General features: G+C 34.4%; 3 protein-coding genes across 4 annotated transcripts; all 3 read left to right on the top strand.

The window, feature by feature from the left end:
* Window positions 1–2,534: 2,534 nt before the first annotated feature.
* Window positions 2,535–5,097, top strand: LOC111886798 (RCC1 domain-containing protein RUG3, mitochondrial). Of its 2 annotated transcripts, XM_023883047.3 has the most exons (7): window positions 2,535–3,136; window positions 3,501–3,640; window positions 3,746–3,940; window positions 4,040–4,168; window positions 4,263–4,418; window positions 4,511–4,694; window positions 4,852–5,097. In XM_023883047.3, exons 1-7 carry the CDS (start codon window positions 2,661–2,663, stop codon window positions 4,853–4,855), a joined length of 1,284 nt encoding a protein of 427 aa, XP_023738815.1. In that variant the 5' UTR covers window positions 2,535–2,660; the 3' UTR covers window positions 4,856–5,097. The 2 variants fall into 2 exon arrangements, with proteins under 2 accessions (XP_023738815.1, XP_023738814.1); XM_023883046.3 differs by having other exon boundaries at window positions 2,536–3,136; window positions 4,511–5,097.
* A 9,741-nt stretch (window positions 5,098–14,838) lies between these two features.
* Window positions 14,839–17,199, top strand: LOC111886837 (uncharacterized). The gene is made up of 5 exons (XM_023883089.2): window positions 14,839–14,976; window positions 15,104–15,179; window positions 15,662–15,862; window positions 15,927–16,805; window positions 16,902–17,199. Exons 3-5 carry the CDS (start codon window positions 15,696–15,698, stop codon window positions 17,002–17,004), a joined length of 1,149 nt encoding a protein of 382 aa, XP_023738857.1. The 5' UTR covers window positions 14,839–14,976; window positions 15,104–15,179; window positions 15,662–15,695; the 3' UTR covers window positions 17,005–17,199.
* Window positions 17,200–20,344: 3,145 nt separating this feature from the next.
* LOC111886781 (zinc finger A20 and AN1 domain-containing stress-associated protein 5) lies at window positions 20,345–21,279 on the top strand. The gene has a single exon (XM_023883023.2). The coding sequence runs from the start codon at window positions 20,508–20,510 to the stop codon at window positions 21,003–21,005; it is 498 nt and encodes a 165-aa protein (XP_023738791.1). The 5' UTR covers window positions 20,345–20,507; the 3' UTR covers window positions 21,006–21,279.
* The last annotated feature ends 811 nt before the right edge of the window (window positions 21,280–22,090 follow it).

The following is a 22,090-nucleotide window of genomic DNA, read 5'->3' as shown; positions in this document are numbered from 1 at the left end:
AGATTACACTTATATGGGGGAGGTTTGTTGGTGATTTGTTTCATTAATTGTATTTAAGTGTAATAAGTTGACTTGTTGACCAAAAATTAATCTTGATGAATAATAAACAAGTACGGAAGGGTACGGAGTGCACACTTGTTTAAGTTTATTCAAGATTAAAAGTAGATTGTCATTTAGGGGCGAAACCCTTAAACGAACGGCGGTCCGGGGGCAACTCCCCTGGGAGCGAGGTCCAAGGGGCAGAGCCCTTGGCTGGGGTCGAGCTGCCAGGTCAACGCGGGAATTTTTTATTTGGGTTATATTGTTGTATTAAAAATGAATCGGAAATCCAAATTTTCAATATTTGACCCGTTTTTGGCTTTGCATTAATCCTTATAGATAACCCGGATTTATAACAGTTTTTGATTGTTGGAAAAATGTTTTATGATAGATTTGACAATTTTCAGACAAAGGAGGTATTTAACCAATTTTTGGTTAGCTTTTTGGTACTCACGAAATTGATACATTCCATTTTCTGTCATGAATCTCTTCTGAGTCTTATCCAATCAAAGATTAGGAAGTATCACCAAAATACTTTGATTCGAAAGAGGAATCAAATTATCATAGTATCCAAGTGTCTTTATTACCCTGAAATTCTAGCAGAATCTTACCGAATGCCTTTCATTTGTCCTCTTAACAGGAGTGTCTATATAGATATAGATTAATGTTTTATAGGTTTTCAACAACTTGATACATTGTAGGTATCTAAAATATCAACGTCCTCACCATAGTGATTTCTATTGAAATTATTGAGATATATAGAAATTAGATTGTATCGAATTTGGTTCCATGAATATCCAAAAAAGAAATTGAAGCACTAGTCACGTTTAATTCGATCTAATCTTTTACAAATTAGACATAACGTTAATTTTATTGGAACATGGTCTTCATATATCTACCCACTTGAAACCATAAGAATAATCATAATCATGTTTTAATAAAATATAAAAATGGATAACATGAAAATATTTGGAATCATATGGTTTTTAGTGAATACTCAATAAATTATAAATTATTATTTTGGTATATTTTGTAAAATAGATTATGTATCTCTAAATTTGGGAAGCAAAATTAAAGTATAAGTTATGGATCGTAAGTTGTAACCTTTAGTTTTTAATAAAAAACTTTAGTTTTTAATAAAAAGTGAAATAATAATTATAATTAGTAAATTACAATAATCGTTCCTCTTTTATGTGTCAAAACCTATGTTCAGTCTATATTTTTAAAAATTAATTCAGACTGTCTTTATTTGTTTAAATTTTGCACGTTTCGTCATTGATATACGGTTTTGTTACGAATTTAGTCCATGCCATATCTAAAATGACCATAATGTCCTTGCTTATTTATTTTCCAATTGTTTTTGATCTATTTATTGTTATTAATTATACTTAGAAAAAAATGGTTCAACCTCTTATTCATTAGTTCTCTCGTTATGAACAACCAAAACCCTCAGCCTCACAAAAAACCACTAATTGTCTTTCCACCATCGTCGGACCATCGACAACCACCATTGTTGGAGAATTGTCTGTCATCATTGTTGCAACACCATTCACCACCATTTTGATTGTTCATAAACAACCGAACGTCCCTTCTAATGTCAACAACCCTTATACCACCAACTATTTAACCGTGAGTCACCAATCACCATCATCACCACCATCTTTGAATATCCACCACCTTGTCAGAAACCAACAGCCTCCACACATACACACACCTTTTGTACCACCATAAACCACTAACCATTGCCATCATCACCATCTTGTAATCTCCTCTACCTATCAACCATTATCTTCATTGTGAGCCATCGTCAACCACTGAGCACAACTCTTGTCCTGTCGACCACCTTCTACCACCAAGAACACATGTCAGATCTAGCTTTCACATACGCCATCACCATTGCCGCTTAGGGTTTCAAACCACCGCTTAGGGTTTCAAATCACCACCAGTGATTTGCACTTCTAACGACGTCCGAAGTCGTTAAGCTGCACCATCGATCTCCATTGGCTAGGGTTTCGAGATCGACGATTTCCGATATATATTCATATCGATTTCCAATAGATGTTTAGATCGATCTTGACCTCTATCGTTACTTGTACGACATCATCGAAAATGAATATGAAGAGTCTTGTCACCGCCTAGATTTTCATATTGGCCTCCATCGTCATATGTACGATGTCATCGGAGATGGCAGGTGCAAGGTGGAGAAAACGATAAAGATTATGGGTTGGTTGGAGGAGTTGCTGGCGTTGATAAGTGGTGGTACCGAATGAATTGGCGGTCTTAAATGGTGGTGGGTAATCTGTGGAGAAATGGAATGAGATGGGTGGAGATATTTGTTTTAGTTTCTTTTTGATTTACTTTAAATCTAATAAAGAAATAAAAGTAAATGAAAAAAATATATTAAGAGTAAAATAATTATCCATGTGAATAGGATGAAGGTTTAAAACAACACCCAAATTAATTTTGAAAATAGAATTAAACATGCGATTTGTCACATTTTTAAAGAAACCAGTGGTTTATTGGCTTCACCGCAAGTCTCCAACCGACATACAGAGTGCAGCCGATCTGTGCAAATAAACCCCAAAAGGAAACGTCGGAAAAACCCCAAACGAAACAAGTAAATGGCGCTCCGCCAACTCCGACGTACACTAACAACCACCACCACCAACAAACTACCAATATTGTACAACTCCGCCTCCACCTCCGACGATGCGGTTACCCTCCAGCTACTCTCATGGGGGCGAGGCTCTTCAGGCCAACTCGGCAACGGCAAGGAAGAATCACAACTATACCCTTCTCCCTTTTCATCACTCATTCTCCCTCCTCTCTCTTACCGTATCTCTTCATCGACTTCATGTCACACGAGAAACGACGACCAATTAGAAATTGGCATTGCCTGTGGACTATTTCATTCTGCTGTGCTAATCGACGGGAAATTGTGGATTTGGGGAAAAGGCGACGGTGGACGCCTCGGATTTGGTCATGAAAACACTGTTTTTCGTCCGACGGTGAATTCTAACTTGGAATCGGTTCGGAGTATTGCTCTCGGTGGGCTTCACTCCGTCGCACTCGATTCACTTGGTCACGTATTCTCATGGTCAGTTATTTCCTCCATGACCTTATTTGTTGGATCTCAGCTAAACTTGAGAAGCTTAGAGGATTCAAATCAACTACTAAATGAATAAGTGTTTAATTGAATTGAATTCATCTGTTCTATTCTATTACTTCGACTAATCGATGACAGAAGTTTTAGAAAATATCGAGCAAAGATAACTAGCAGAAATGCTTCTATTGAGATCCCACTTCAAGACGCTGTGTTTGTGTGTGTATTTATCTGTATGTGTAGGCATAACACCAAAAATGATGCATTTCATGTCACACACCACAACTTGCCTTCAATATGTAATCTTTGATTGCATTTTCATTAAAGTTCTCTTTGCCATTTATAATGAAGTTTACAGGGGTTATGGTGGTTTTGGTGCTCTTGGTCATTCTGTTTATACCAGAGAACTCTCTCCAAAAAGAGTACAAGGCACTTGGGAGGGACAAATTACCCAAATTGCAACCAGTGGTACACATACTGCTGCAATCACTGAAGCAGGTGTGGATCCATTTACAAATCATATTTAATTACATCATTTATTATTTGAAAAAAATGGGATTTTCAATATCATTTTTATCTTTATTTTATACATGTTGAACATAGGTGAGGTATATACATGGGGAAGAGATGAAGGGGAAGGGAGGCTTGGGCTAGGTCCCACTCGTGGTCAAAATGAAGTTGGTGGACTTAGCATACCTTCAAAAGTAAAATCACTACAAGTTCCCGTTGTTTCTGTTGCTTGTGGTGGTTTTTTTACAACCGTGATTACAGATGATGGCCAGTTGTGGAGTTGGGGAGGTAAAAAATAAAAATAAAAAATACGAAACGTACTGCTTTCTTTTTATCTATCCGTTTTCATATAATCATAAACCCTAATTTATGTTTTTCTTTACACAGCAAATTCAAACAATGAGCTTGGTAGAGGTAACCGAATTGGTGGTTGGAAACCTCAACAGATTCCCGGTCTTGAGGGTGTTCGTGTTGTTCAAATAGCAAGTGGTGGATATCACTCTCTTGCTTTAACCGGTATGTGGCCATAAATGACCGTTTTACCCTTATATTCCAACAAACGGTTTTAATAATATTTCCCTGATATGATTTATTGGTTTTTATTTGGAAGATGATGGTCGAGTGCTTTCTTGGGGGTATGGTGGACATGGACAATTGGGGCATTTTTCTACACAAAATCAAACTGTTCCTTTGATTATCGAGTCTCTAGCTGCTGAGAAAGTTGTCCATATTGCTTGTGGAGGTTCTTCATCAGCTGCTGTAACTGGTAAGTGATAATATATCAACCCCTTCAAATACTTTGAATTGTGAAGGTGACATTCTATATTCTATATTAAGAATTAATATATACAACAACAGATAAAGGGAAGCTGTACATGTGGGGGAATGGGAAGGATGGACAATTAGGGGTTCCTGGTGTGCCAGAAATACAAGCTTTTCCAATTGAAGTGAAATTTTTAATGGAGGATGATGGTTTGGGGGGTTCCCATAATGTTGTTTCTGTAGCCATTGGTGCATCACATGCTCTTTGTTTGGTTTCAAGGTCAACTAATTCTTCATGATTTACTCTCAACTCAAGAATGGTGTTTGGATTTTGTAACTGCCTTTTTTGACACCTCACATGTGCATGTTATTTGTTTATTTATGGCAGACTTGTTTGAGTTTAGCACTTTATGGTGCTCTTGAATCTCATTTTGTAGTTAGCTCGATTTTGCAGAGACTGTAACAAATGAGGTTAAAAAAAACCGTATAAATAAACTTCGGTTCAGCCTGGATCGAGATTTGATTCTCTAAAGAACAAGAATCAAGAATTATACCGGATATATTTAGTTGTGGTTGTGTTTCTCACTTGAATGTTGCTTAACTGTTGATTTATAGCTCTTTTAATGTTCTGTTATTATTTTAGTTTATTAATTTGAGCATAATACAAAGCCACTTGTATTCTAGTCATGTTATCAATTTAGAAATTCATTATACTTTCATTCACCTGTAATTAAAAATCAAAAGGTTCGTTGCAAAGTGCAAAAAAAAAAAAAAAAAAAAAAAAAAAAAAAAAAAAAAAAAAATTATGTTTATCATTTTTATTAATCTTGCTATTTTTTTACCAATTATGTTAATAATTTGATGGTTAAATTTATAAGGGATAATGACTTGATAGGGTAAGATACTTTTTCAAATGTACATATTTAGTCCTTATTTTTCTTTTCTTATAAAATAAACTTTTATACTTTATTTTTTGTAACAATGCAGTCCTTGTGACCGGCTATACCCGATATACCGGTCATATACAAATTTTCTTTTAGGGAAAATGACTTGATAACGTAAGATACTTTTTGAAATGTATACATTTAGTCCTTATTTTTTTTTTTTTTTTTTGTAAAATAAACCATTATACTTTATTAATATGTACACATTAGGTTTTTTTCACCGGATTCTACAGGTTTTGCTGATGTGGAAGTACAAGTGGCACTAAATAGCAATTAATTAGCTTGTCACCGGAGGTGGGTGATCCTCCAGCAACAAGAAAAGGGCAGCGACCCTTCTTTTTCTCGTCTCTCTTCCTTCCGGTCGAACAACAACAGTCAAACACCCTTTACCTATTGTGTTTCTCCGATCTGTCTCTCTTTGCCTCCATCTTTGAGATATGTTGCCAGAAAAAGAAGAAAGAATCGACGAGGGGGCTACCAGAGCAGCTCATCGCCGCCAACTACCGTCTCTACTTCCTCCTGCCTTACCCTTCGACCTTGTTGTTTTTACCATCATTCCTCCTTGCTACCAGTGATGTGTAGGAACACACAAAGGAGTCGCCGGAGATCGGGGTTCTCCCTCTTTTTCATGATGAATAAAAGTTGGAAAAATCTTGTTGTGGATATGTGGATGCCACCTATGTATTTCATTTCAACAAAATAAAAGAAATAGAAAATGACTTGATAGGGTAAGATACTTTTTTAAATGTACACATTTAGTCCTTATTCTTTTTTTTGTAAAATAAACTTTTCCACGTAAGCAAAACCTGTAGAATCCGGTGAAAATGACCTAATGTGTACATATTAATAAAGTATAAAGGTTTATTTTACAAGAAAAAAAAAAAGAATAAGGACTAAATATGTATATTTCAAAAAATGTCTTACCCTATCAAGTCATTATCCCAATTTATAAAAGTTTATAATTTTGTGGCAGTGAATATTTTATGTTTATATGTATCTTGATATCTAAGACCAAATAATTGAGAAGCTTGTTATTCTATATGGTAAAAAATAACTAATTACTAAAAAAATTAATAAAATAAGCCTATAATATAGCTATTTATTTAATGGTTAAATGGTTAAATGGTTAATCATCAAAGTCATCCAAATATGCAAGGTTCTTCACAAATATTTTCGATGTTTATTACTTCATCGTAAAATAAAAAATTCAGTTTTCAAAATGAGCTTGAAGCTTTTTTTTTATTTTATTTTATTTTTATTTTTTTATTTTGCAAAGCTCTGTCACAAAGGATTTTGGGTCACGTTTACATCATTTATTGGTGATTTATTTTTTTATATATTCAAAAAATGTCACTATGACTGTTACGATAGATCGTAAGGGTATTTTTCAAACATCAAAAATAAGTTTAGAGGTAATTTATGTATATATATTTTTGACAAAATATGGACAAAAAGTAAAATTTTGTTATCATATAATTCATTATCTCCTTTTAATATTTTATTTTAATTTATCAAAAAATTTATTACTTTATTAAAATATTTAACTTTATAATATTTTATTCTGAAAATATATTTCTCTTTCTTGTCTTGATAAAAACAATAATTAAGTATTAAAATCTGACCTAACAACCACTAATAAATGAAAATTGTTTTGATGATCCTTCAAACATTATCTTCACTTAACAAATGAAAATTTTAAGTGGATAGAAATATCAAATATTTGAGTGATACAAAAAAAAAATTAATATATATATATATATATATATATATATATATATATATATATATATATATATATATATATATATATATATATTGTGAAAACAGCAAACACCGATCTTTGTTTTTTACAATTTCCAATAAAACTCAAACTCACATTTAATTGCTAAGGCTGTGTTTGGCGCGTCACAGCTAGCTGATAAGCTAGTTTATTTTTTGAACTTTTTTATGTTGTTGTGTTTGGTAAGCCAAAAAGTAGCTTATAAGCTAACTTTTTGAAAAGCTACTTAGACTAGCTTTTTAAGAGTTTTTTTAAAATTTTGCAATACACCCTTTAATTAATTATAAAAACACATATTTTTACATGTCCTTTTATGTAATTTTATATATTTCAGCTAGCTTTTTAGCTAGTTTTACTAAACGTTATTTTTTATCAGCTAGCTTTTCAGTTATCAGCTAGCTTTTTATTTAACAGCTAGCTTTTCAGCCATCAGTTAGCTTTTCAGCTAGTCCGCCAAACATAGCCTGACTTGCTTTTAATCGGTTGAAGAACATTGAGGATGGACTCACGAAATAGTTTTTTACAAAAATATTTATAACACAAAGTTCTAAAGATAGAAAAAGATAAATATTTATAAATTACTTATCAAAATAATTTAGGTTATTTTTTGTTATAACATTTATAAATATTTATTTTTCTAAAGTTTTTTGTGTAACACTTAAATGTTTGTGCAATTGTTTAAAAATAGATTTACAAAATAAAATTTTATAATAATAAATATTTTACAAATTAATAGATTTTTTAATAAAAATAAAATGAAAAAAAAGGATAATGAATGAGGTAACAATATTTGACTTTTGTTCGCATTCGTCACTTTTTTCTTTGTTTACATAATTTATCGGTGAACATATTTTTTATTTTTCAAAAAATACTTTTATGTCATATTGATATTTTTGAATACAGAAAATAAATTCATTGATAAATATTAAATAATATAAAAAAATAATTAAATGTAAATAAAATCAAAAGTTTTTATTCAACAATATAAAAAATTAATTAAATATAAACAAAATCAAAAGTTTTTCTCTTATAACTCATTATTCCTAGAAAAAGATGTCATTTGGGACCTATAATTATTTATAAATCAATTTTGTTTAATTTTGTGAAAGATGATATTGGGTGTGTCCGACATCTTTGTGAGTGTTTAAGAGCTTTTAGCTTCCAGCGGTTAAGAAAATGCTTCAGTTTGAAAAAAAAAAAAAAAAAAAAAAAAAAAAAAAAAAAACATCGTTTGACACATCAAGTTTATAACGTTTGGTTTTAAACAATATGTTCTAAATCCAAAAGCTATCTCACATAACGTTTAATAAAATGCTACAGACTACATGTTACCTGGTGCCAACTAGTTTTGTCAAACACATCATAATGAATGATTGTTGTCAAAATCGTGATCATAATTGTAGGATCGTACGAACCTACGATCCTAAGTATGAAAAATAAGTTAAATCGTATTTGGGATATGATAGTAAAATCATAGGTAGGATCGAGATCCAATCCGATCTTACATTCCCTTGATTTTATTTATTTATTTATTTATTTATTTTAGCAAATGAAAAATTTTTAGTATTTTATTTCTTTTACCATTTACCAATTTACTGTTTATGATTTTATGTTGTGACTTATAACTAATAGTTTGAAGTTTTTGTAACTTTTGAATGGAAAATTAAATAACTGAAATATTTTTTATGATTTAAAATTATAAATTATAAATATGTTTTATTTCATGGGGTCTTAATATTCCGATTTCAATTTTATAAGCCCAAAAACAATCCTAAATAAAATTCTGATATTTAATAACCTTGATATAAACCCAAAAACAATCCTGATATTTAACAACCTTGATATAAATTCCTTTTCCCACTTTTTGATAATATTTTACAAAATAATCATTTTATTTTAAAGGGAAATCTTCAAAAAAGTCTCAAACTTTTGGGAAAAGTTACACTTTTGTCCCAACATTTTTTTTTTGAACAAAAAAACCCAGGAGACCGGGTAAATTGAACATTTCGGCCATATTTTACCGGTGACCTTCATTTAGCCGGTTAAATTGGCTTATGTGGCAAGGACTTGCTAAGGTGGTTAGTGAGTCATTTAATGGCCTTGTATTAAACTCTAAATATAGTGGAAAACTTCATTCGTGCCCTAGCAGACAACGATTGAAGCAGGAGCAGTGGAGGCAGGAGTAGTGGAGGACCAAGACAAATGTCTTCTTCGTCTTCTTCATCTTCAATGAATCGTCTCAGAAAGAGGTGCTACTGTGGTGATCCTGTAGGAAGATGGACTTCATGGACTCCATTAAACCCAGGAAGAAGGTTTATAGGATGCCCAAATTACCAGAATGGACTCAAAGATTGCAAGTACTTTCGTTAGGTGGATCCTCCTCTACCAAGCCAGTGGTATGCAAATCTGTTATTAGTATTACACAACAATGTCAATTTGGAGAACCATCGAATATTTGGGGAGTTTGGGCAAGAACAACCAGTTGGGAACTTTTTTGGAGACGTTGTGGAACAACCAATTGCACAACAAGCAGTGGAAGGAGGAAGATGGAAATCATTGCTTTATGTCTTTGTGGTTTCTTTTGTGTTTTTGTTGGTTATGTTGATGGATTGGTGGGATAGAAAGTTGTTTTAATGTATTTTGGTTGTGTTTGTGTAACGACCCAATTTTCACGTCCAAAAATTTCGTTTTTAAAACATTACTTTAGAAAACATTGTTTGATCAAACCACATCACAACGTAAACCATGTCTAAAAGCCAAATCATACAACCAATCGAAATATCAAAGTATCAATCCCAGGGTAAACTCATAAATGCGGAATCAAGGAGTGTGTGTGATGAGCCGCTACCGCGCCTGCTCCTTCCCCTTGGCTGAAGAGGTACCTGAAACAACAACTGAGAAACGTAAGCACAAAGCTTAGTGAGTTCCCCCATCGTACCACATACCATACAACACATATCATACATACTGCCAGGCCATTCTGGGGTGCCTGACTACCCGGTACGGCCATTCTGGGGTGCCGACTACCCGTGTCAAGCCATTCTGGGGTGCCGACTACCCGTGTCAAACCATTCTGGGGTGCTGAGTACCCGTGTCAAGCTGTTCTGGGGTGCTGACTACCCGCCGGTCCTGACAACCGATCCTCGGGGACTATTTCACCCCCTACTGCTACTACTATCACATATCATAACATAACATATTATCAGACATATCTGGGGTGTCTGAACTACCCTTCGGTCCTAACAACCGAACTCGGGGACTGCTCCCCTCCTACTACCTCTAACTCATATAACAGATCATGCTAGCATATAAACATAACATCACATACTGTCAGACGTATTTGGGGTGTCTGACTACCCTCCGGTCCTAACAACCGAACTATACTACTATCACATATAACATATCATGCTAGCATATAACATATCAGGTAGTAGCAAACCTAGATGATATCACAGAGACAATCATCTATCATACGTCTCCTACTGGTGGGCCGGCATTGTGGCCTTAGACCCACCGCTACTGGAAGGTAACTCACCTCAAAGTAGCTGCTGATCTGATCGGGAACTGACTGTCTACTGCTGCTGTTGTTGCTCCGGAAATCCTCCGGCTGTAATTCCCACAACATACTCAATCAAACACTGCTAACTGTCCTTTGGGTAAAATGACCATTTTACCCCTGATCATGCCCTAAGTCAAAGTCAGAGTCAACTTTCAGTTGACCCGACTCGCCGAGTTGGCTCTCCAACTCGCCAAGTCCCTACCCAAACGATTGTCCTGAATCTCGTTTCTACTCGTCGAGTTAGGCGATGACTCGACGAGTTCTCCTTCTAAAATGATATTCAAGTCCTTCATCCTACTCGCCGAGTTGTATGAACAACTCGTCGAGTTCATCTTCATCCGAATAACACTTATGTTGCGACTCGTCGAGTTGTATGAACAACTCGCCGAGTCTGTTCTTGATCTAAGGAGATTGCCTTGAACTCGCCGAGTCAGGGCATTGACTCGCCGAGCTCCTCCATGGATGAGTTCAGCTTCCGACTCACTGAGTCACACCCCGTGACTCACTGCTCACACTCGACACTACGAAAAAGGGGACAACTCGAATACTCGTGAGCAGACTCGCCGAGTCAGATGAACGACTCGCTGAGTCGTTGCCATGCAATCACCAAATACGCGGTTTTGCTCGATTCCAGTCCATGCCATTCACAGATCTGGGTTCCTAGAGCATGAATCACATGTAAAGTTTCCAACTTTACGTGTAGATACTCACCAATGAGGGATTTAGGGCTCAAAATGCCTCAAAAGGGTAAATCTAGGGTGAACAAGCAACATGGGTCCATAAAGGTGGTAGATCCAGGCTCCTGGAGCTCGATTCCACTTAGATCTATGAGCTACTCTGCTTATTACGAGTCCTCAAGTAAACACAAGCTTGGAAATGGTTCATGAAGGACTTTAATGGGGCCATAAGCATGAAAACATGGGGGAAAACGAGTCATACCTTAGTGAACACTCTGAGATAGCTCAAAGATGCTTGACCTCCTCTTCTCATTCTTGATCTCCTCTCCTTCTCACTCCAAAGCTTCAAGAGAACACCAAAGACTTCAAATCCACAAGAATTAAGGCTTAGAACGAGGTATAGGGCTCTGAGGGTGAATGGGGCCTGGCTTGGGGCGGAAATGAGAGATTAAATAGGGTGCAAACCCCTGAAACTTAGGGTTTCATCCAACAGCGGTGACTCGCCGAGTCACCAACTTAAACGTGTCCCGAGTCCAGTCTCTACTCGACGATTCGGACCTATGACTCGCCGAGTCCAAGGCTGAAAAATGGAAAATACTCAAATAAGATTTACGTACCAGGAACCAGGTGCTACAGTTTGTTTTGGTTATGACTAAGGGTTGTTAGTTTACTATGAATGTAGTATCTTGTTACTCATATGATTATGAATGAAGTATCTAGTTTATGTATGAACTTTAAATGTGTTGATTATAATCAATGAATGGAATCAAAGTATGACTGTAATAAGTTAATAATGGACTTAATACACAAATGGATCAATACATAATGGAGTCAATCATGCATGACCGGAATCATGCATGACTGGAATCATGCATGACCGGAATCATGCATAACTAGATATAGCTTTCAACCTCGACAGGTATGGCTTTCAAGAATGGATGGCCACATTCATGGGAAGATTTTAAAGGTTTAGTGTCTAAAATGACAATTTTACCCTTACATCAATTTTAACACAAGAGGATTATGGAGGCAATTAAAAGAAAGGGAAAATAAAATAGAACATGTAGTAATATTAACCAAAGACAGAACAAGTTTAACATAAGATGACTGGAATCATGCATGACCGGAATCATGCATAACTAGATATGGCTTTCAACCTTGACAGGTATGGCTTTCAAGAATGGATGGCCACATTCATGGGAAGATTTTGAAGGTTTGGTGTCTGAAATGACAATTTTACCCTTACATCAATTTTAACATAAGAGGATTATGGAGGCAATTAAAAGAAAGGGAAAATAAAATAGAACATGTAGTAATATTAACCAAAGCCAGAACAAGTTTAACATAAGAGGACTGGAATCATGCATGACCGAAATCATGCATAACTAGTATCCATATAAGCAAACATTGTAAGCACAAGTAATGTATGCATGACTGGAATCTATAAAACAAGGAATCAATATAACCAAAGGGAACATAAACATTGTTAATCATAGAACATGTAGTAATATTAACCAAAGCCAAACAAGTTGTATGGCAAGTTGTGTAAATGCCCAAAAACATGATCAAGGGGCCCAAAGCCTATAGTTTATATGGATGTAAACAAAAGGGGCTATCAACAAAAGGGGCTATCAATAATGATTGCATTGAAACACTCAACAATCCCATTCTCTACAGCCTCACAAGCCAAGCCAGTAGAGAAATAAGCCCTGCACCATGAAGTTGGTTCCCTTGCCATGAGATGATCATAAGCAGCAGAACTTATTGCCCTAATCCTTTCCATATTAAACTTGAAATCTCCTTCTGTGGTAGATTTTGCAGCTGCCCAAAACATGTTTCTGAATTGCACTCCACTATAAACTTTTTTGAAATTGGCATAGATATGCCTTGCACATTGCATGTGCTCAACATATGGTAGAATATCCTTACCAGCTTCAACAAGACCCTATAACATGAAAAAAAAAAAGTTAATTAGCAACACCATACACTATTGTAAATAATGAAAAATAAAGAGATAGCTACTTTACCTTGTGTTGGTCACTGATTACACACACACACCCTTTCCACCCTGCAATCCAAGATCATCATTAACCAAATCCAGGAACCATTTCCAGTTGTTCTTGTTCTCTACATCAACAACTGCCCAAGCTATAGGATACACCTGATTATTGGCATCCCTACCTATTGCAGTTAACAATTCACCCTTACATTGTCCCTTCAAAAAAGAACCATCCAATCCTATTACCCTACGACATGCCCTTTTCCACCCTTCTCTTATTGCTTTAAAGCAAATGTAGAATCTATGAAATGTTGTGGTATTATCAGGGTTTATAGTAACTATAATCCTAACTATGCTGTCTGGATTGGACCTCAGTAGCTCATGCCTATAATCCCAAACTCTTGCGTAGTGGTCACTCAAATTCCCATGAATTAATGACAGTGCCCTCATCCTTGATCTATAACACTTTGACCGTGAAATTTTGCAATGAAATTTACTTTGTATAATTACCGGCATCTCTTTGCATTTTAAATTAGGTTTCATAATCAACTCCTTCACAAATTTCCTAGCTAACCAGGTAGGATCCATAAGCTTTGATCTATAACACATTTATGAATGTCTATCATCTTTTTGACTTGGAAAGACCTTTCAGTAGTCATCCAAGAAGCCCTAACCACAAATGGACACTTCTCTGGATCACTTCCACATATTGCCACTAGTCTAACACTATCACATTTTTTGAAACGGATTTGAAAACCCTTACTAACAACATAGTTGGTCAAACACAATTTCAGTTCATGTGGGGATTCATACCTTTCACCAAGCATTGGTCTCATTTTGTTCCATTTCACCTTTGGATTGTGGGTGGAATACTCAAATTCCTCATCACTACCTTCCTCGTTACTACCTTCCAGATAATCTTCATCTGATTCTTCTTTAGTGATTCCAGTTTGAGCATCATTTTCAGTTTGAGCATCATCTACTGCCTCGTAATCGTCTACTTCACATAGAATATTGAGAAATTCGTCTTTGCATCGGGAAGCTTGTTTCTTTTTGAAGTACGCATCCAGCTCCACATCTATTGTATCAAAATCATGGATGTCATCCATGATTTCAACTGCACGGGGGTAAAAAACCCTAGTTTACTGAGGAGAGGGAGAAAGTGAAATGAGAGAGGTAAGTTGTACTGTGTATGTATGTGTGTAAATGAGAGCGATTAAACCCACGTAAACATGTCCTTGCCACATAAGCCAATTTAACTAGCTAAATGGTCACCGGTAAAATAGGGCCGAAATGTTCAATTTATCCGGTTTCCTGAGTTTTTTTGTTAAAAAAAAGTGTTGGGACAAAAATGTAACTTTTCCCAAAAATTTGGGATTTTATTTTATTTTTTTTTTTTTTTTTTTATTTTTTTTTTTTTAAGATTTCCCTATTTTAAAATCCATTATCGTTGGATTCGGACCTAGCCAAATATATGTTTTAAGAAAGTGCGAGATCCCAACTCCTATACCTCCTCATCTTTCACTGCTAAGCTTTCCCGCCCTTTTACTTTCCTAAAACCCTAGAATATGTTCAACCATCGTAGCTGATTTGACCAAAACAGGTGAATAATCTTTGTCTGATGATTACGCGTTTTTATCATGGTTCACATTTCTAGTTTTTTGTTGGATTAACTATTCTTATTCTCTCGTTAATCTCTTCTGTTTTCGATCTATTGTCTCTTATTACAGTTAGAGGATTTTAGCTCATCGGAATCAACAAAGATTTACGTTGATTGAAATAGATCGCCTTCAGAAGTTTATTCAGGTTAGCGATTTTCCCCTTCCTTTATTCTTTATGCAATGAAATTGGCTGTATTGTGTAGGTATATATACAATTTTGTGATGTTTGTCTGCTTGTTATTAGGCCCTTGAATGCTCTCACAGCGTAATTTAATAATCCAAAAGTGGCCACCTCCTTTCTCGTAACATTGCTACATTTGATTTCATAACGTCAAACCTAGCACATCTTCAAATACACAATTGATACGGGTTTTGTTACTCGCGCATGAAAGATATTCATTTTGTAATTCTTCTGCCAAAATATGATGTGTTTATGAAAAGATTCCAAAGCAGTTTGGAGTAAACCACAATTTTTTATTTTGGAAAATTTTCCATCTGGTTTTAGGTCTTCAAAGTCAATGTTTACCTTTTCACTGAGAATCTATATGTAACTAAAGAAAATGAAATTATAACTAATCAGGTCTAGTTCTACCTAATTTTTATACATCAAAATTTTCTGTTTTTCAGGTTTTTCAGTACAAGATAAACCAAAAACCCAAAGATGACCGAAAAGACAGATTCCCGCTTCACAAAAGGAGCAGATGCAGTTCTAAGTATTCCCCCCAACTCATCAATACCAATTGCATATCACCCTCTCTTTGGTCCTCATAATGACCTTCTTCTCCTTGAGCTTGATGAAAAGCTTCTCCCTGATGTCATCAACCAAAGGTATTCTTGGTATTCTTTATCTCCTCTTTCATTGACATGCCACTAACTCTGATTTTCTACTCAGAGTAAGCTTACGTGGACAATCAGATGAAGATGCAGTTCTCTGCACACAGTCAAAAACTTATGCTATTAAATTTGTTGGAACATCAAATTCTGTATTCCTTGTCCCTCCTTCAGATCAATTTTCAGTAAATGAAGAAGGTGAAGATCCAGAAAGCAATGCAGCATCTGTCCTTAAAGTAGCACCTGGAACCATGGAGCTTGTTGAAGTTGCTCCAAGAATAGACAAACTTAAACTCCTCCTTTCAGAAAACACATATAAATTTGATGAAGTCAATGAGATCTATGATTCTGGTTTATACCAATGGGATGACTTAACTGATAGGGTTCAAGCTAGTGATGAAGAATTAAGATCCGCTCTTCGAGTTCTTTCAGCTGTAGAGATTAATGGGTATTGGAGAATTATTGATCAGAAATACATGGATCGAATCCTAAGCATGCTTATAAACAACTCATTGTTAAACGATTGGTCTTTGAATGCTCTTAATGAAGATGAAGTTGTGGAATCTTTAGTGAAAGATGGATTTTCAAGAGTGATTGCACACCATTGTTTGGAGGTATATGGGAGTAAGACAAATGGGGAAAGTGTTTGGGGATTAGATGAGAAACGGGTTTGTGTGCATTTTGCTAGAGGGATATTATCGTCATTTGGAAAGATGAAAATGGAAAGTTTTATGGAGGAATGGGCAAGGAAAGTCCCTGGAGGAATGGTGGTGAGTTTTGAGATGTTGGAAGGGGAAGTTTTGGTGGAAAAACTTGGAATTCAGAGTTGGGTTTATGGTTTTAGTGTTTCTTCTTTGCCTTCAGATCCTGCTAATCGTTTTTCTAGGCTTTTTCAAGAAAGGTCTAAATGGGATTGGAAAGATCTTCATCCTTACATCAGGTTTTATCTATGTTTCTTTATGTGATTTTGTTACTTTTATGGGTGATTGGAAAAATAAAGCAGGGTTGCTAACATGTTATTTTGCATTTGCTATAGGGATTTAAGTGTTCCTGGACTTACTTCAGATGGTTTATTGCTCAAATACACTAGAAGAACTCAGCCTACTGCAAATTCTGAGCCTGTTTTCACTGCAAGATGACTCAGTGAGTTATATTTTCAGTAACTAAATTAGGGTTTTTACTTTTTATTTACAAGATCTTATTTTCTTGTACCAAACTTATGTTTAGTTTGATATTTTGTTCATATATAATTTGTGCATTTGATTCAAATTGTAGTACAACCTGTAATGTACTTTCATTAGTTTGTTGTAGCATCTTACTTTCATTTCTTATTAGTTGTATTTTTGAAAAAGCTATATAGTTATAAGTTATAATGATAATAATGTCATCGAATGTACAAAACATCTTTCACTGTTATGATTCCATGAATTTTTCAAAATAAAAGTATGGAATACAATGTTTATCAGTTTTCAAGTTGCTTATAATTTAGCAAATTGGGAAATTTTATGAAAAATAATAAACCAAACACGTTTTTAAAATTCAGTTTTCTTATAATTTTTTTCTAGAAAACATGGTATTTTTTTTCACGACCAAACGGGTCCTAATTTCTATTGTATCAAACCTATAATTAGTTAACAAATATTTTTTTTGTTGTCCCTAACCTGCGTCTTTGACTAAACCTTCTTCATACTATCTTCGTTGACCCAAATCCTTAGTTATTTTGAGTATTTTCCGCAAAAAGAAAATCAACTTCTGGATGTGATTTTAATCCTCTTTATGAACAAATTAAATTAAATGAATTATAAATAAGTTAATTTACTATTAAAATAAAAATCAAATAAATAAAAAAATGATTTGAATTTTAATGAAATGATAATAATCTCTTTCTAAATCATGTCAGCATCACATAAATATAAGGTGTGGATCCCACATGGGTTACAAAATGGCTCCTGAAATTAAAAACCAAAGAAAATTTTGTTTTCGTATTGATTACAATTAAAATATTGAGTGGTTTGAAAGGCAATTCGGTATGATAAATTTGTGACATTAATCCTAATTAATTGTGAAAAATTGGTCCACTTTCAATCTTTCATAGATGCATCTCACATGAAATGCTAATATCAAATTCGAAGGCATTTGCTAAGAGCAGTGTTGTAAAAATCTCGATAAGGTCACGATTAATCTCCGATTAATCTCTAGGCGCTACTTGACCGATTAGAGAGCGTCTAGCGATTAATCCATGCATACAAAATGACTAAAATAGTAGAACCCGATGAAATTTTAACACTTTGAAGAAGTTATATCTTATTAGAAACTATTTGAGGTATGATTAGTGTTGTATTTATCATATTAACATATTTTGTTATGATATTAGTGATATTTATGAACTTTTATATGATATTAGTCATATTTAATTTTTTAAAATTTAACAAATTAGCAATTAATGGTCCCCGATTAATCCCCCGATTAATCTCCGCCTAGCCGATTAATCCCTTGACCCCAGTCCACCGATTAGCGAACGTCGAACGATTTTTACAACCTTGGCTAAAAGGAAGTGTTGGACAATATTCGTTGTTGAAATACTCTCCATGGATAAAGTAGGTTTTGACCGACTACATTGTGATGCATTAAGACAATTCCCTTTAACATATCTTAATGTCATCCCTAATATTAAGGGTGGCCATAAAGGGGAGGGGTATTGTTAGGTGCAAAGAGATGTATCTGGGGGAGTTGTAATTTGTTAAAGGGATTTATCCCTCTTTTTGCAAAGATGTTTATCAATTAGCCCTCTCATATTTTGAAAATGAACAAACACGCATAGTCGTGTTCAAGTGTAGTGACATTTGGTTTTGGAGGGTGTTTTTATAATAACTTTTGGTTTTTAACTTTTCCAAAAAGTTAAAAAAGATCCAAAAAATATTCGGGTATTGAAAAAGATTTTCTAAAATGATTTTTTGTATAGAAGGAAAATATGATGTTTTAAAAATCACAAAATCCTATCTTTTTGTGATTTTTGAGACTTTTTAACCTGAAAATTTAACTTTTATCCTAAAAGTAAATACAAACACTTTTTAAAGATTTTTTTTGAAAAAAATCACTAGCCAAAAAATCCTTTTACAAAAAAGATTTTTAACCTTAAAAAGTTTTCTTTTCCCAAAAAGACTTTTAACCTTAAATAGTTTTCTTTTCCCAAACACCCCCTTGGTGTTGAATCTTGATCCAGAAATAAAATCATCAAGTAGAGAAAGTTGATGCAATCCATGAGTCCATGACTTATTCTTGAAACAAAATAAAGAAATACTTATCATTTGTCCTTTGTCCTTATACAAATAAAGCTCAAAAAGGCTTTAACACAATATATTATAGTTGTTTGCCTGCTAATTACGTATTTAACATATATAAAAACTTAACACCTAATATTATAAAAGCAAATTAATTAATAGCACGTCTGAACTGAGTTTTAATTTATTTATATTTATCAATTTAATCTATTTCAAATGTCTATTCATACATACCGAACAATATATCGAAATGAGTTAACAATTTATTTTTTTATGAAAACTAACAGACAATTTAACCAAACTTTGAAGAATCTTTTGTTGATGAAGCAAAATATAAAATACATTATCCTAAACAGATTAAATGGCCTTAAAATATTTATAAAACTTTGAAATATTCAAGCACACTATCATTTGTCTCATCAACTTATCATCAATCCTTTCTTTATAATGCATATATACAAGCAATTTTTAGTGATTGTGGAAATCTTGTCTCAAATGTTGGTTATATCACAAATCCACAAACGAGAGTTAAACGTGGTTAAAACTTAAATCTTAAATACGTATTTTCAATAATTATTTCGCTTTTTTAAAATCAAAAGGAATAGATGTAATAAATAATAATTAATACTAACAATAATCATGTAATTTCGTATTTATTTTTTAAAATATCGGTTATTTACAGCAATTTCTATGCTTTTTTTTTTTCAAACATAACAATTTTGTTATTAAAAATCAACAATTAAAACTATATTCGTCTGACACCAGAAAGCCTAATACCTTCAAATTACAGGAAATATATATATAATTTGTGAATACATTTTTCTAACGTGCTTCAATACAATCATATATATATATATATATATATATATATATATATATATATATTATTAATCTACTTGGTGAAAATCATATTATATTCAAGTCCATAGCATGCTTTTTCGTCAGCCGTGAGATTTTTTAACCAAAACTTTTGGATTATATATATATATACCATGTGGTGTACAATAAAGATTGCGTAGAGTACAAGGCAATTTGGCTTTCCTACTTTTGTTTACCGAAAGTCCGAAAGGATAATATATTAATATACGCTGTTTTGAAATTACAGGAATACCCCCAACTCCGATGTCATTTTTGTAATTACACAGAGGTCACCAACGCATGATGATAACGCGCTTGACCGACCTCCTTCCCCTTAAAAAAACCTCGCACGCCCCAAAATTCATTCATTCATTCAATCCGAAATTTTCATTTTTCTCACGCTTAAAGCTTATTGATCAATCCCATAATTCTCAAGATCTTTTCTTCAATCGTTGAGTTGTGTTTTTGATTTCAGTTCTGAATTTGATCTTTGATCAGAGGAAATGGCACAGAGAACGGAGAAAGAAGAGACGGAATTCAAGGCGGTGCCGGAGACGCTGACTATGTGCGTTAATAACTGCGGCGTCGTTGGGAACCCGGCGACCAATAATATGTGTCAAAAGTGCTTCAATTCCACCACGACCGCTAGCTCTACGACGTCGCATCGTATTCGTAGCAGATCTAGCTCCTTCAGGTCAACGTCTCCACGCGCTGTATCGGTTGATCTCGTGGTAGATCGGACGGTTGTGGTGTTAAATGATGAGTTAAAGGAGGCGGAGAAGACAGAGACGGTGGTGGTGAAGAAGGAGGTGAGTCGATGCTCTGGATGCCGGAAGAGGGTAGGTTTGACCGGTTTCCGGTGCCGGTGTGGAGATTTGTTCTGCGCCGAGCACCGGTACTCAGACCGCCACGATTGCAGCTACGATTACAAGACCGCTGGCCGTGAGGCGATCGCTAGGGATAATCCGGTGGTCAAAGCGGCAAAGATCGTTAGAATATGAATCGAACACAAATAAAAACACAAAAAAAAAATGTTTTTCGTAAAATCAAAATTTCTGATTGGAAAAAATTGTAAAGCTCCGAAAAGAACAGTCGATCGTCGTTTTTTGGAAATTAATTAATCTGAGAAAATTCCTTTCGGTGGTGATTAGGATGGAGATTGATGAACGGATTTGAATTATTAGAGATTAGAGATTGAATTATAGATTGTCTGTTGGTGGTTGATGTTGAAATAAAATAAAATAAAATAAAAAAGATTGAAACTTTTGTTTGGAATTATTCGTCGCAAATAACCCGTCCAAAAACACCTTTTTCCGGTACAATGAATGTGTGAGTGGTGGCCCAGCCATTGCCGGAAGCCAAACCGATTCCACTCCGACCACCCTTATCAAATGTGATATTTGTTGATTTTAAAATGCATAATATGTTATTTGGTAGTTTCTAGAAAATAATTAAATTAGGTGGCTGCTGAAGTTTGTAAACAAGGGATGGAATGCAATTTTGGAATTTGCATAAAACACGCGGTTTTGATCGGGTTGATAGTTTTTCTAGCTGAATCTATAAATCCAATCTGCGGCAAATGAATTCTTTCTCAAATTGATTTTTAACATATAATTATACATCCAACATTGTTAATCCATTGATGGGCTGATGGTTCTTTCATATACATGACCTTAGCTGGGGACGTAATAGAAGCTGAGAGTTGAAACTTGCTCAGCGACAACATTATAATATATTTAAGAAATAATAAACCGCATCACATGTTTTTCTACTCCTATGTTTTCATGTTGTTGAATGGAAAGACATTAAAAGAATTGTACCCCACAACATCTAGTTCTACAAAAGCCCAAGCCCTTCAGGCGATGCAGTAAGACACGAAGCACATACTTAGAATAAGCATATTAAGTTTGAATCAAATGGAGGGATTTAAAATTCTAATAACAATTTGTACGTATGAATGTTCATGTGTATATATGGAATGCATGTCATGAGAAAATTATGTGTCTTATATGTGATTAAAAGATAATTTGTGTATGGTCCTTGTAAAACATGAAACACGGATTTAAAATTCATGGCGACGCAAATA

The sequence above is a fragment of the Lactuca sativa genome, chromosome 4 (assembly GCF_002870075.4).
Source record: "Lactuca sativa cultivar Salinas chromosome 4, Lsat_Salinas_v11, whole genome shotgun sequence".
Taxonomy (NCBI): Eukaryota; Viridiplantae; Streptophyta; class Magnoliopsida; order Asterales; family Asteraceae; genus Lactuca; species Lactuca sativa.
The sequence above is the reverse complement of the archived record's forward strand: the minus strand, read 5'-3'. Positions and strand labels throughout refer to the sequence as shown.

Bases quoted from the DNA above. Each gene is read 5' to 3' on its own strand.
- LOC111886781 (XM_023883023.2), top strand. From the start codon at position 20,508: ATGGCACAGAGAACGGAGAAAGAAGAGACGGAATTCAAGGCGGTGCCG.
- LOC111886798 (XM_023883046.3), top strand. From the start codon at position 2,661: ATGGCGCTCCGCCAACTCCGACGTACACTAACAACCACCACCACCAAC. The intron at 3,137-3,500 runs GTCAGTTATTTC...TGAAGTTTACAG, and splicing joins CTTGGTCACGTATTCTCATG to GGGTTATGGTGGTTTTGGTG. The intron at 3,641-3,745 runs GTGTGGATCCAT...TGTTGAACATAG, and splicing joins TGCTGCAATCACTGAAGCAG to GTGAGGTATATACATGGGGA.
- LOC111886837 (XM_023883089.2), top strand. From the start codon at position 15,696: ATGACCGAAAAGACAGATTCCCGCTTCACAAAAGGAGCAGATGCAGTT. The intron at 15,863-15,926 runs GTATTCTTGGTA...TTTTCTACTCAG, and splicing joins CCTGATGTCATCAACCAAAG to AGTAAGCTTACGTGGACAAT. The intron at 16,806-16,901 runs GTTTTATCTATG...CATTTGCTATAG, and splicing joins GATCTTCATCCTTACATCAG to GGATTTAAGTGTTCCTGGAC.